Here is a 15,233-nt window from a genome sequence, read left to right on the forward strand (position 1 = left end):
GTTCTATGTTCTGATTCTCATTTTCATGTAAAAGTAAGAAGGTCCACAACAAAACCAAAAATGTATAAAATCGCTGGGAATAAACCTAACAGGAAATGTGCACAACGCTCATGAAGAAAGTTATTAAAATTCCAATCTAAGAATATAAAATAAGAATCTAATAAGATGTGGCCTAACAAGATAATGGGGAAAACCACATTAATTAAAAGAAGTCTATTACCCTCAAACTAATGTATAAACTAATGCAATCCCAATCAAAGGGGCAACACAATTTTAGCGGAACTTAATTTAATTTAATTAATTTCTGGAAACAGAAAATGCACGAGAATAAGGCATGAAGAAGGTGGGGGGAAAGGCAGGGGAACTTGCCTACAGATAGCAAAACATACTACAAAGTCAATGACAGTGACGCATGCGGTCGGCAGAATAGAATCTTGGTCCGTCATCCAGAAACAGACAAGTTAGCGTGTGATAACTTGGCAATCCAAACGGGTGGAGAAAAGACTGAACTATTCAGCGATACTAGGAACAACTGCCTTTTCTTTTTTGTTCGGAAGGCAGGGGGTAACCCTAAGAGAGAAAATAACCAATTTAAAAGTAAGCAAATATGACATGAACAGGTAACCTGTAACAGAGGATCTACAAATGGCCAAAAAAACACAGAGATGTTTGGTTTTATAAATAATCAGGGAAATTCAAATTAAAACAAGGTTGTTTTCAACCACAGTATTGGTTAGGAGAGGGGGAAAAGAAATCACCAGAGCCTGATACTGCCTACTGTTGGCAAGAGTGTGGAGACGGAGTCCGCTTAGGGAGTGTGAACTGAAGGAAGCAGTTTCACTATGTCTGTTAAAATAAAAAATCTACATAATTTCAAGTCCAGCAGTTCCACTGAAGATGGAGTTATACTTTACAGGAATGAAAAGATGTCTTGCATAAAACATTACATGAAAAGTTAGTTGCAAAATAATAAGGATGATAATCATCCCATTTATGTAAATCACATACGTAAAACAAAACCAGCTGCTGTAACAAAAGAGACTCCGAAAGACAGTGGTTTAAACAAGTCAGGAATTTATTTAGCTCTTCAGTAACAGGTGAAAGGAAAGCAGTTTAAGACAGGAAGGGGCCAACCTCTCCGTCCTCACCACATGACTTCTGTCCACCTCATGTCACTGCTGAAGCTCCCACCGGTCTCTCTGCCAGCAAAAGGGGGAGTAGGGAGAGGCAGCTACACCCAACTCCTTATTTAAGGGCCAATTTAGACATTCTTTTTGCATCCCATTGCCTGGCCATGTGGCCACAGTTAACTATAAGGGAGGCTGGGAAGTAGAGTCTTTAGCTGAGCAGCCACGTGTCCAGGTGAAATTCAGGACTCTTACCAGTGTAAAGGAAGAAGGGGAAACAGACATTCCAGCAGCAGTCTCTGCCACGTGTACTTGCAAATGCATTGAAAATAGCCCAGAAAAATACACACCGAATACAGTACTTATCTCTGGAACAGGAACAAGAGAGGTGGGGAGGCAGAGTATTGCTTGGAATTTTATTTACAACAGTGATAGTGTATTCATGTATTAACTCAGGAATTTTAAAAATTTCATAAAATTGTTAAATCCTTTATTGTAGCTTGATACCAACATAACATGTTAAATACATTAAATCTACCTACATTGTACAAAGCTTTTAAAGTTCTCAAAGTTAGGTTCTATCTAAATGAGTAAGTTACTCTGCGTTGTTAAAACCATTACACTGAGAGCATGTTCCTCTAAGTCTCTCCACCCAGAGGCCAGACAATGTTTACAGACACCAGCACTGAGACACAGGCGAGGCAGTGCCTACCCAAGGTCACAGCATGCTGGTGGCAGAGCGAGAACCACCTTGCCTTGAATGCATTGTAACTTTTGACCTTATTTTCTATTTGATGTGAAGATTACAACTTCCCTAGCTCAGTAAAGTCTAGATTTCAGACAATAGAGCTTTCATGCCCAAGGACTTCACACTTGGAAACTGCATCAGGACCTCAGCCTGAGAACAAGAGGGATGCAATTTTCTTATAGGCTAATGATTACAAAAGTAAAAATAAAAAAAGAGCTCCCCCTCCCAAAAAAGATACGAGTTTTGACTCCCTTCTGGGCCAAGTGGTCAAGTTGAGGAGGTACTGACCTGTTCAAAGGTCTTTTCTATTATTTCTAGATAACGATGGCAGAATGAGGAAAGTAATAGAATCTTGCTCCTTGAATGACGAATCACTCTAAAAACAGAATAAAATGAACAAGCCAGAATCCAAAAAAAGCAGCAGAAAATCCTGGTGGGAATTATGAGTCTGTAACATCTCCTGTCTAAGGGGAGGGACTCATGGCCAAGCTATTCAACAAAGTCTCGGAACAGAAAAGTAAAACCCAAGTCCTCCGTCCAAAGGCTGCACGCTGACAGCAGAGGCTCTCCCTGACCCCCAAGCCCACACCCTTTCTCTCTGGGTGGCAGGAAAAAGCATACAGGAGATCTGGACCCAGCTGCCCACTTAACAGCACGAGCAAGATGTAAACAAATGGCATGGGAGCAAGGCAGGCCTAACACAGAAAAATCAGAAAGAGGGAAGAGAACAGGCCAGAGGAAACAAATCCAAGAAACAAACCAAATGCACTGCTGACAGCTCCGGGAGACACTTTGGGAATCCAATGACTTTAAGAAAACAAGACTTCAGCGCTGAGATGATAAAACGCCAATGAGCAGGAAAGAAACACAAGCCCAAGAAAACAGACTAAGGATGAAAACAACAGCATCCCCGGACTCTCAGACACAGGACAGACGCAGCTGAAACCAAACCTCTGAGACAGGAAAGTCATGGTGAGTGCAAACGGAAAAGAGACAGGAAGACGGCTGAGCAGGAGGACAGTGATGCCCGATGGAAAGTGATCAGAATCCTTCGAAAGGCAAACAAGGACTAAAATGAAATGAAAATGTTCAAAGTTCCCTGCACAGCGTGCAAGCAGGGAGAGGGGCTGGAATGGTGCTTCATGGTAATGGTGGTAATGACGGTATATCTGGGTGTGGTCTCGAGCGACAGTTGTGGGCATGTGTGTGTGTTGGGGGGCTTATTTCTACTTACTTTTGGTTCTGCTTGAATTTTTTTTTTTTAAGATAACACATTTCATTTTCCTAAAACCAACAGTCACTGTGGGGGGGAAAAAGGTTCCTGCCCTTTGCTTAAAAAAAAGCTATTGTAAACTGAGGAAACTACAACTTTCTGCAAATGCACGTCTCATCATTTATTACCAAGCTATTTCATGCTTTACTAGTAAAAATACCTTCTAATTTAACAGTACGTTAAAAGGAAGGTCATTTAAAGGCAACTAATATGATTCAAAAGGTAACAAACCTAATCTCTTTTTGGGTGGCAAATGATAAATTTTAACATTTAAAAGCTAGGTACCAAAAACAATGTGTTATCAAATACTGATGAACCGATTTATTGAACATGTCTAACCAAATACAAGACATGTTTAGCACCGATAAAAATTCTTGAGGGTTCTGGTGTATAAGCTTCTAAATGAGTAGTAGTGTGTTCCCTGACAGCATCTTCGCGGTTAAAGAACAAATCTGTTCCAAGGATTAACAGTTAGGTCCCTGATTTTGTAATTCATTTTGGGGGAAAAAAAAAATCAACCCAGGTATTTTTAAAACTTTAAAGTTTCAGAGAAGAATTTCTTCTTCCTTAAAGTTTTAATTGTGAGGTAGCTATCATTCAAAGTAAGCATCAAATGCAGCTAACTTCCATTGACAAAACATATGATTATTAATCATGAGATTAATAATCAGAAATTTTCACTAGAAAAAGTCAATCAAAAGTTCAGAAAGTAATGTTGATCAACAGTATTCTGGCTTGAGTTTCCAAATTCCTTCGCCACCCGGAGTTCTATGAAAAGTGCACAGATTTCTCAACAGTTCTCGAAAGACACAAGACTGTGACGCTGATAATTTGGATTCGAACTCCTGCAGTATCTCCCGAGTGCTGGCCTGGCCATCGACTTGGGCCTGAAAGGCAATGAAGTTTCTCATTTCTACCAGCAGGTCATCGTGTTCTGCGCTGGAGGGCGGCGGGGCGGCAGCCTCTGGAAGGGGCACACCTTCACTTTCTAAGCGCTCTGGCAAAATCAGGTGATTTCGAGCTCTCATTTTAGCCAACAGTAAGGATGAAGTCAGGGCCCCGGATGAAGACTCTGCATCTTCCATTTTTCCACTAAAATGCTCAGAAACATGGTTTTTTCCATCTTTTTTCATCATGCCATCCTGGAGGAAGAAGACCAATGCATGGAGATATTTAATGTCCAGCCTCTGCTCCCATTTATTTCCCCAAAGGCTCCGAGGGTCATAAAGTGACACCCGTGCCCCGGGCGCTGCGGCTGATGGGGAAAGAACAAGACCCCGTCTAACACAAAGGTCTAAATCTACCCGCTCCTAGAGAACACTTCCTAAGGAAAACAGAAAACCCCAAAACTACACTATTTGTTTCATCACCACCCTGAGTGGTGAGACCAGAGGGAGGGCTGGGTGGGTGGACGCCGGGCTTCCCGAGAAGGCTTCTAGTCTAGGAAAATGCCTGCCGGGGGCACGGGTTCTGTGGGCTTTTCCGGTTCTTCCGCCCACATTTTCCCAGACCTGGGCCCTGGGGGCTAAGGAACACTGTTGTAGCTGCACTTCTTTCCCTTCACTTTTTTTATTTTTTAATATTTGCTGAACCCTGCTCTATTTTTTTTTTTTTTTTTTGGAAAGGGGAGGTAATTAGGTTTGTTTATTTAGTTATTATTATTTTTACTGGAGGTACCAGGGATTGAACCTAGGACCTCCTGCATGCTAAGCATGCACTCTGCCACTTGAGCTATACCCTCCCCCTTCCCTTCACTTTTAAATCTTTTTTTTTACTACTTGACACCTCATGTGAGTTTCCTTAGAACAGCCACACAGCTCTGACTTCCCTTCACATTCCGACTGCTAAAGAACGGAACGTGGGAAGTCACAGCAGGCTCTCTGTTCCTGAGTGTGCTCGCGTTCATCTCAGACGGGAATCTGAACTTGGGAGTTCTCAAATTTTATAATTAACATGACCCTTAACTGGAAAAAAAAAAACAGACTATTAAATGAGAAGAGTAAGGTCTAGTATTTACTCTCAGGGAAGCACTCAAGGTGAACACTCGGGGCTTACAGGGCAGGGGGAGACCAGCACACAGCCCCGGCAGCCAGTAGATTACAAACGACACCCACGGCAGTTTCTGGTGCCCAGCATCATGTTTCAGTCGTACACGTACGAACATGTGCTCCTTTTCAGATTCTTTTTCATTATCGGTTACTACAAGATATTAAATAAAGTTCCCTGTGTGATACAGTAGAAACTTGTTTATCTATTATATTCATAGTAGTTAGTATCTGCCAATCAAAAAAAAATGTAAACAGTGAAATTATAATAGACTGGAAGTTCTTAGTTTGTGAAAATTCAGCAAACTGCACACTTAGGACACATACACTTTGTGATTATGTATTATCAATACAAAATTTTTAACTAAAAAAAAAAAGAAAAACCACTCAAGGCAGTTTTTTCAACCTTGATCCTTTGGAGCTAGGACTTCACCTGCGGGTGGGGCTGGCTGTATGCGCAGCAACTCACACATCACCTATCCTTGTATCAACTTTTGGAGGGCAAAAGAGAGATCCTACTGTAGATCTTGGGTTAAAGACTTTGTCTTTTCTAGGAGGTTGGCTGGCCCTTTCAAGTTCAAATGAAAGTGCTCCATGAATCAGAGCACACAAGACAAACACCAGATGTCATTATGCCAGCGCTTTGCTTCACCTGCGGGATTGGGGGAACTTCTCATGGCGGTTCAATGAAGTCTCACAAGGGGAAAGCAGACAGGCCATCATGTTACCTGGCATTTCTCCTTCGGAGATGCTGAAGGAGGCTGCTGCACAGAGAAGCTGGAATTCCTTTTCTGACCAAATCGGCTCCTAAATGAGGAAAAGAATCACAGAGGATAAAATGTTTACTTCGTGACTTAGAGATGAGAATGCCCTGTCCACCACGAAAAGCTTCGTGGACGAATTCCCCTCTGCACGGTTACTCTTTCACAGCCGTGCGTGACGCTTCTGCTCTGTCCCCTAGACGCCTGTTTCCCCCGGGAAGCCACTACTGCTTCTCAAGTAAGGACCACTAAGATCCTTGGTCAACACATGATGGAAACCACCCACAAGTTCTAGGCAGGAAAACCACTCTGAAAGAGCGCACTGAACGGCACAGGAATTACTGGTTGCTGAAACGTGACTCATCATATTAAAGTTTAATCCTCATTCAGTATCTCTTACTATTTTTAATGATATCTCTTCAGCCAAACAGATCATTTCTCCCTTCCCTGAAAAACCAGCTTCGGAAAGGAGGAACTGAAAGCCAAGATGGTAAGAGTGTAAGTGCACTTCCCCACGCCACGCAAATCGGGCTGACCCAGTCCCTCCCTGAGAGATGTTCTACCCCGGCAGATGAACAGGAGGAGGTGTCCACCTGCCCTGACCTCATTCCCAGCCTGGGCAAGCATGGCGGGGCCGCAACCTCTTACTTTCTTCCTGCTGGTGCACCGGCCACGCCCCTTTGGCCGGTCCAAGTGGGAACACCGGACGCCGCTCCCAGACACCGCTGCCGGGAGAGCCTCAGCGCTTTGAGGGCATCCTGGGCCACGCGGTTGGCCTCCGCCTCCACCAGCACGTAGTCCGGATTGGCTCCGTCCATGATGGCATCATGCTTCATGACACTGTGCACGCCGACTGCGAGAGCAAGAGAGACAGCGAACGTGTTATTTTGGTATTTCGTACACCATCAAGTGCTTCTTCTGTACAGTCTGGGGCACCGCCGGTGGAGACAAACTAGTGGATGTTTTTGGCTGCTATTTCCCTGGGACCTCCGGGACCTCAGAACCTTCAGATGCTGCAGCGCCTCACCAGCATCCCTGCTGGACGCAGGAGGGACCATCGACTGTCCCCGCTATGTAATAACTGAAGCATAACATTTTCATTACCGCACTGCAACACCGCCTCCTCCCTGCTATCTGGACAATAATAAAACCTTCTACTAATACATTCTTTATTGAAGGGGGAAAAATATAAGAATATGAACCCAAATTAGAGAATTTCTAAAAAGTAATGATCACGAAAACACTACATATCAGAAGAATCTGAAGCATTTATCAGTGGAAAATTCAGAACCTTAAATACTTAACAGCAATAAAAAGGAAAGAATAAAAATAAATGAACTAAGTTCCAAATGAAATAGTTTTATAAAAATTAAGACCAAAAAGCTCAGCAAAACACAACAACAAAAACGAAAGCAACAAGGAAGATAGTAATGAAGATAAAAGCAAAAATTAATGACACAGAGAACAACCACGGATCTAACTAATAAATCAAAATCCTGGTTTACTGGGGGGGGGGGAGGGGATCACAAAATAAACTACTAGCTTAACCTGATCAAGGAAAAAGGGAGAAAAATATACAAAATTAGAAATGACAAGGGGGAAAGTATCGTGAAACAGAAGCCAATTTTTTAAAAAATTGTTACAAGAGTGATTTCTGTGCCTCCATGTAAAGGAATTTGAAAATGAGACAAAATAGCTCACTTCTTAGGAAACAGACCAGGAACTGCAGAAAAAATAGTTAGCAATGGAGATGCCACACGTACATAAACCTGCATTCCTGAACAGAGGCCCACTCAGCGATCTCTGGTGACTTGAGGCCGTCACACTGGGAAGACGGTGACTGGTGAGGCCTGAACGAGATGACAGTCTCAGGGATGACTAAGCTCCCCAGGACCACCTGTCCCCAGGGCCCTGAGCAACTGTGGAGTCTGCATCTCTAATTTCTCTCCCTAGATATTAGCCGTCAGCTTTCCTACTCCCAGGGTGCCTGCCTCTGGCCATGCCCCTGACTCTCTCCCCCAGGATCTGTCACTCTAATCTCCTGTGGTTGGAAAATCAGATAAACACAGCATGCAGAGACATCTCCTACGAATGTTCCGATGGTACAAATCTATTTTAAGCCCTGCAACCCTCCTGGATGTGCTTAGTAAGTCAAGCACTTTTGTTCTCCCAAGGTTCAAAGACCCCTAGGTGTTCAGGAAAGACAGGTGAATATAATTTTCAAAAATGTCAATATGTTTCAAATCTGGGTTTTAGAAGAAGAAATCCTTTTTGAGTTGAGAGCCCCATTCTGCACCCACACGTGATCTTCTTCCTAGCACACCTGTGGCAAACTCAGCAAGAGGAGTACCTGATTTTTTGAAAAGCTTTTCCAGAACATAATCGTCACTGCTGGGTTCCTGGGTCTCACTCTCGTTTTCAGCGTCTTGCCTCTGGTACTGCCTCTTCTTCACAAGGTGTGGGATTCGGGTTCCCTCGAACTTGGCATCTCTGCCACGTCTGGAGTTCTTAGGCTTTTGCTTCGGCCTCGGATGTTTCTCCAGGGTCTCTTCTTCTGCCACACGATGCTTCGTTTTTGACTTGTGCTTGTGAAAATTATTTTCTGTTTGCTCATTCTCCCAAAGAGGTTCTGTCGGAGCCTGGCAGCTTTCTCTTTTATCAGAAAGACCCTCCCTCTCATCGATGCTGTCCTCACCAGGCGCCCTGCATGCTTTGCTGACTCTTGGAGAATCTGAACCTTCCCCATTTCCACTCGTCCCTGCTGACTCCTGTGGTCTGGACGCCACATCCAGCTCTTCTCCAAGCCTCTCCCCGCCGGCGGGACTGCGAGGTGTCTCGGGGCCATCACTCGGAGGACCACCTTGATTAGAAATGACTGCATTCGCTTCAGCGCCTGGAGCTGCAGATTTCTCTTCAGAGGACGCGGCATCATTTGCAGATGTGTTAGAATCAGGAAACGTTTTGCCCATCGGGACGTTAGGGTCTGTTCCAAAGGCCGGTGGAAATTTTCTTTTCAAATGGCGTTTGGGTGTCTGAACATCTGAACCAGTTCCTGTGAAGGGGGAAACCATGCGGATGTTACGCTGCGTAACTCTCACGTCATTCATTACTCGAAGTTAAATTATTTTCTGTAATACCTGCAAATATAGCGCTCGTTTCAGTGCTCTGGGATGTATCGGGACTAGTCAGAGTAAACAGCTCATAAAGGTCATTGGACTTGAAAAACCGTCTTTGCTTTGGGTCTTTTAGGACTCGATTTGTCAAAAACTGCTTGAAGATTTGTCTAAAAAGATAAAAATTAAACCAGTATGAAACAATGTTTAGCTGTACCTCAAAATTCTAATTATAAAACAATATAAGAGACATAATTAACTGTAGCTGTACAAATATCTAAATAATCCCCCAAACTTTTAGCCTCAGAAAATTACAATTCAGGAAGAACATAAAACATCAGGTGGTCTCCTATGTTTTACAGAATTTAAATTAGAAATAACGCCTTATTATTATTTACACCCAGTGAGATTTTTCAACTTCCAAGATTCATCACATTTCAAGAAACACCTTTTCACACGCGTTCATCCTTTGACGCCGCCTCTCTGAGCTGGAGGGGGTCGGCCTCCCTGCCTCCTGCCCCCAGGCTCCCCCTGCCCTGTCCTACTCAGGATCCTTCTGTGACGGGAATCAGGAAACTGTCTGATGGGCTTTGCCAAGTTTTCACCTGGGCCCTTCTCACCCAGCTTCCACCTGCTGGTCCACACTCCACGCCGAAGCTCCACACCACCGTCACTCTGGCCCAGATACACCCACAAAGGAGTCCTGCCTTCTCCCAGGTGATTACTCTTCAGGCTGAAGTGTGCATCTGAGAGGAAGCTCTCCCTCACAGGACTCAACTCGGCTCCAGGCCTCTCATGACAAGGCGCCTGAAGAACACGAACCGGGAGTGGCCCTGCGCACGGTGGGAAGCGGGGGGCCTCCCTGCAGGGGCTGGGGAGAAGGTGGCACTATCCCTACGCTACCAGGGAAGTTTCCCTGCCGAACCCCCCGGTCCCTGTGCAGTGAGATGGAGCCAGAAGCAGGTGTCCTGGTCAACCTCTAAGCGGCATCGGCGCCAAAGCCCGCCAGCCCCGCCCTGATCACACCGCGTGGGGGGGGTGTAAGCCGCAGTGAGTGCGAACTTCACCTCGGTCACCTCTTCACACTTCTGTGAAAGAAGACGGCGCACGGCAGTAGGCAGGAACATTTCTCTCAAACAACAGTTAACAGAAAGTTTACACATATAGGTTTAATAAGATAGAAAAACAATCAGGTTCAAACACGTTTTTAAAAAAACACACAATAAGCCATCTAAGCTTATTTTAATGAAAAAAATACAAAAAACAAAACAAAATAAACACACACACACACATATCGTGTAAATTATAGCAACTACTGCTCTAAGATGGAAAGACATCTTAGAGGACTAGTTTAAAACTCCCCTGCAGCAGACGCTGGGGGCGTCCCGCACACACGCGGCCAGGGGAGCGGCCCCGGGGTGGGGAGCGGCCGTGCGCACTGACCGGTGGTAAATCTTTTCCTCGATGGTGCCCGCGGTCAGCAGCCTGTACACCGTCACCTGCTTCTTCTGGCCAATCCTCCACGCGCGCTCCCGGGCCTGCGGCAGAGAGACACGTCTCAACGAGGGCCCTTCTCTGCGACAAGCGCTGACTAACAGCTGGTGGCTTCCCTCCACTCCCGAAGTTAGAAGTGTGGCTAATGAGGCTAGAAAGACCTAAGGCTTACTGAGGAGATAAACAGGCAGGTGGCAGAGACTGACCGGGCCGGCTCTACCTGAAACACAAGGTGCGTCCGTCCCCACCCACATTCTCTCTTTATCCAGGTCTAGTGTGGGCGCTATGGACAAACTGGGAAGACCCTTCCTGTCTGTGACACTTCAGGGTGTCCCCCTCTAAGCTGAAGACAAGGCACAGCCAAGATGTGAGCTAGACACTGAGGCCAGCCAGCATGGCACCAAAGGACACTGCTGAGTGACACGGTATGCCACTGACACACTCCTTTAAATACATAAACAGACCTGCGTGTCTGTACTTGGGTTCCAGTCAGGATCATAGATGATGACTCTGTTTGCCCCCGTCAGGTTGACTCCTAGGCCACCCACCCGAGTGGTCAGGAGAAACACAAATACGGACGTGTCCTAGAGGTAAGATGCACAACACTCAGTATGCACATCTGACACCAGTCACAGCTCCTCCCCGCTGCCCTGCCACACTCTACACATGGACACTGGGTCCCAATATGAGCAAAGGGCTATGCCCTAGAGACCTCTGGTCAGTCAAGATCCCACCTCGCAGCTCCCACTTTTAATATCCATCATATTAGCAATATTTAAAAGCTGGGTTTTCAAGAAGGAATACACATTCTTTGTTTAAGCACATACACACCCCAAATAATCCAGAAGTGCACCGAGTTAAAAGCACCCACTGCCCAATCCCAGATGTAGGTGCTGTGGGCGCAGCCCTCTCCTCCCTCGCCGTCCGCACCTGGGGGCGCTATGTGACTTTACCGCTACGTTCACTTGTTACCTCGTTGTATCTTGCAATCAGTGGCTGCCTTGAAGCTATCGCAGTGGTACCATCCATCTTGAGGTAGGAATACTTTCGGGCTCTAAGGAATACTTCAAGTATGTCCAGCATCTGTATGGGAGAGGCGGTGGGGGATAAGAGCTTCAAAATCAAATGCACACCTGCAGTGAGTTCTCCACCTGTGTGTGAACACTCACACCCTCCCCAATAGGCTGGAATTAAAAGGGGTTTCTTGGTTCAAGGCAGATAAATATAACCACTACAAAAGAATTTTTGGTATTTCCATACTGTTCATTCCTGCAAGTTTTGTAAACAGCAGGGCATTTATCTGAGTCCAGACCCAAACTCATCAGCGCCCCAGAATCACATGGTAAATAAGCCTTTTTAAAAAAGCCAACTTCTGGGCACAAATTCTAGAGAAAGATCCAATCCCCAAAGAGATGTGCAGGCTGCCACCTCAGTACCAGTGGGTGGCTTTGCCTTTGGAATCGTTATTTTAGATTAAATCGCATTTTTTGAATTAATGGTTGTAAGTACAAAGAATTGGCATGGTTCCACATGAAGTTTGTACACGCACCTGTCTTGACTGAGAAAAGAGCAATACTCGCTGGCCCTGCTTGTGCCATATTTTCAGCAAGGACTCAACAACTATCATTTTCCCAGAACGTTTCCAGTAGCCAAACTGATCTTCCTCCAGGTCCTCATCTGGAACACCTTTCACATTCTTGGGGCCTCCAGAAAAGAGGTCAGGGTGGTTGCAGATTTTTCTTAGGGCCACAAGTCCAGAGAAAATCTATGGTATAAAAGAATTACGTGCACTCAGATTACTCCATGTAAAATAATATTCACTCGGGAAGGAAAGGAAGGAGGCTGTTTGAAATGCAACACAGATTAAAAAGTAATTCTTCATCAGCTTCTTAGTTTCCTCCCAAATCACAGCATGTTAGGAGCTGGAAGAAACCAACCTTACACATCCTCTTTTTTCCTGATAGGGTAAGTTCTCTAAGACAAAAAAAACCCTGTCGGACCAAACATGTCTACCACCGTCATATTCAATGGCTAACAACTTATTTTCCCTCTAAGAAAAAAGGTACGCAGTTCACAGTATATAAAAAACTGACTCATCTCTCAAATATAAATAAAAAATGTCATGCCCGTCTAATACTTGGAGAAATCTGTCATGTAACTTAGCGAATGCATTTAAATACTGCACTCCTAAGGACCTCAGTGAAAGTTCCATAGCTTAATATATGAGTCAGGGGTTGAAGTTCCATTTACCTTTACATTAGTGTATCAGGAAACATACACGGATGGGAAAATGCACAGGAAATACATGGATGGGAAGGATATGCAGGATGGTTCACGCAGCAGGAGAGGAGACCCAGACTGACAGCCCGCCCGCCCGCCCGCCCGTCCCAGCAAGAGGGCATCTTTCACAGCTTTCTGCATGTGACTCAGATCACACTCACCAGTATAGAAGCTCAAACGGGAAAAAGGTAAATCATAAAGCAAGCCAAAAATCAGAGTACGGTAGTTTTAAACTAGTGAACAGTTAAATAAGCAATGAAAGATCTGAACAAAGCAGCAACAGTGCCAGCGCTCGCCTGCCCCCTCCAGATCTGTGCTGCCCAGGACGGCAGGCGCCGGCCACACGTGGCTGCCAAGACAGGAAGCGTGGCTAGTTCCAAATGAGAGGTGCTCCCAATGTAAAATGCCCAATTTTGAAGACAGTATAAAAAAGAATAAAATATCTCTGTAATTTTAAAATTTTAATTATATATTAAAATTATACTTTAGACATATCAGGTTAAATAAAATATATTACCAAAATTGAGTTCACCTGTTTTTCTTTTTTTCTTTTTTTTTTCTTTTTATCTTTTCTACTGTGATGACTAGAACATTCACAATTACACGTGTGGCTTGTGATAGGCCACCTGAGGCTTCACAACTTGGAGGCACATGAAGATAAGTTAAGGGGAGATACAGGAGAGAGGAATAAATGTGAATGACTTAAAAGTCTCCATGCTAGATGAAATAAATTGTGAGAGATGGTTAAAAGAACAGAAATGACGTAATCTGGAAGAAAAATCAGGTGATGCTGCAGAACACAGGCAGCCTCGCCACCCACATTCATCTCCCTCTGCCTCCACGTAAAAAAGCAGCAGAGTGCATTTCAGAGCATCCCTGCTACTCAGCTACACTCCCGACAAGGACGGACCAAGGACTAAGGGAGCCTTGCATGTCACATAAAGTACAGTTCACACTTTAAGGTACTGAAGCACAAAGAAGCTCAAGTGTTTACATGAACTTACTGCACGTGCTTAATGAACAGACATTTACTCACAGCTATGGCTGAGTATAGCCCGTAACTAAAATGTTACTACTTATTAAACAGAAACGTGTAATAATAGTTCTTCCTCTGTGCACCTGCTAACCCCAGCAGTCGGGGGCTGCCCCCTACACTCTGGACAGGATCAGCAGTCCCTGTCGGACTCCCCACGCCGATCCTGCTGTCCATTGCGTTCTCCCACTAGACCACACGGTGCTGGGTTCAAGCCTAACACTGCTGCGGTACAGATAAAAAGGGAGCGTGCTCAAATGAAACTGTGGGTCCTCACACTCCTGGAAGGGCTTCAGATAGAGGGAAGGTTCACACCCAGGTGTTTTCAAGAGGGTAATAACAGCGAATCCATGACTAGGGCTTGTTTCCTCCCCTACCCACCCCTCACTTCCCTTGGACCACAAGTCATTTCTCCAGCTTCCATTCTTCAGCTGACCTGCAACTCTCCATTGAGAATTCTGTAAACTTCTTTGGAATCGATGAAACTTTGGTAGACTTTATGTTGCTCATCTGTGAGTCGGCAAAATAAGACCTAGCGGGAGAATAAAAACAGAATTGAAAAGAAAAATTTAACAGAACAAAATAATTAAAATATCAACAAAATTTCTAATCAAAAAAGCACAGTGTACACAATTTAAACAACGTAACTCTTATTAAAAACAGAAAAAAAAACAAACAAAAAAACCAGTACTGCATCTCAGAGTTGAACAAAGAACAGTTCGCCCCTCTCCACAGCCCCCTCCATTTCTGTCATCCATCCACCTTTTGGTCCCCATGCCACTTGGTCCCCACCCCTCTATTCCACCCGTCCCCAAAGACTGGCTTTCTGGTCACAGGAAAGTTTGAGACCAGGTGCACAGCGTTTCCTCCATCCTAGCCTTCAAGTGCCCAGACCACCTCAGCTCCCAAGCCCCTCACCTCAACTTGACTTCAGCACACCTGACCAGGGACCTTACCCTTGCCTGGCTTGCCCTCTTTCCTGGAGTTCTAAGCCAAACACAAGTTTACCAGACTCGGCTCTGACAACAACCCCAATCCTGCGAGCCCAACTGTGCCCACCACCCCATGCCATCACCCTCCCTGACTTCAGCCTCTCAGCCCACCTCTTTGTTCCAAGACCACTGCCACCACCTCACGGCCTGACTGCGCCTTGGCTAGTCATAAATCCATGGGATTTTCCTTCAGCTACCCCTCTGCCACCCACTGATCTGCCCTGTAAACTTCCAAACGAAGAACAACTCAACTGCCTGCCTTCCCTCCTCCTTTCTGTAAGTGCTGGGCACTACCGGAGCCCATCCCACCTGGGCAGCGTGCTCCACTGCCAGCCCCTGGTCACTAGGGGAGTCCTAGGCAGGACCC

General features: G+C 45.2%; 1 protein-coding gene across 2 annotated transcripts in view; it reads right to left on the reverse strand.

Moving 5' to 3' along the window:
- Positions 1-1,057: 1,057 nt before the first annotated feature.
- Positions 1,058-15,233, reverse strand: part of ERCC6 (ERCC excision repair 6, chromatin remodeling factor) — a 70,185-nt gene continuing 56,009 nt past the window's right edge. For both annotated transcript variants that reach the window (XM_032491678.1, XM_032491677.1), the window contains 10 exons: positions 14,311-14,406; positions 12,111-12,326; positions 11,534-11,644; positions 11,026-11,145; positions 10,511-10,605; positions 9,092-9,237; positions 8,305-9,006; positions 6,603-6,807; positions 5,922-6,000; positions 1,058-4,290 (listed from right to left, as the gene is read on the reverse strand). In XM_032491678.1, coding sequence (XP_032347569.1) covers positions 3,868-4,290; positions 5,922-6,000; positions 6,603-6,807; positions 8,305-9,006; positions 9,092-9,237; positions 10,511-10,605; positions 11,026-11,145; positions 11,534-11,644; positions 12,111-12,326; positions 14,311-14,406 — 2,193 coding nt within the window. In that variant the 3' untranslated portion in view covers positions 1,058-3,867. The remainder of the gene's footprint in view (positions 4,291-5,921; positions 6,001-6,602; positions 6,808-8,304; positions 9,007-9,091; positions 9,238-10,510; positions 10,606-11,025; positions 11,146-11,533; positions 11,645-12,110; positions 12,327-14,310; positions 14,407-15,233) is intronic.

This window comes from Camelus ferus, chromosome 11 (genome assembly GCF_009834535.1).
Source record: "Camelus ferus isolate YT-003-E chromosome 11, BCGSAC_Cfer_1.0, whole genome shotgun sequence".
Taxonomy (NCBI): domain Eukaryota; kingdom Metazoa; phylum Chordata; class Mammalia; order Artiodactyla; family Camelidae; genus Camelus; species Camelus ferus.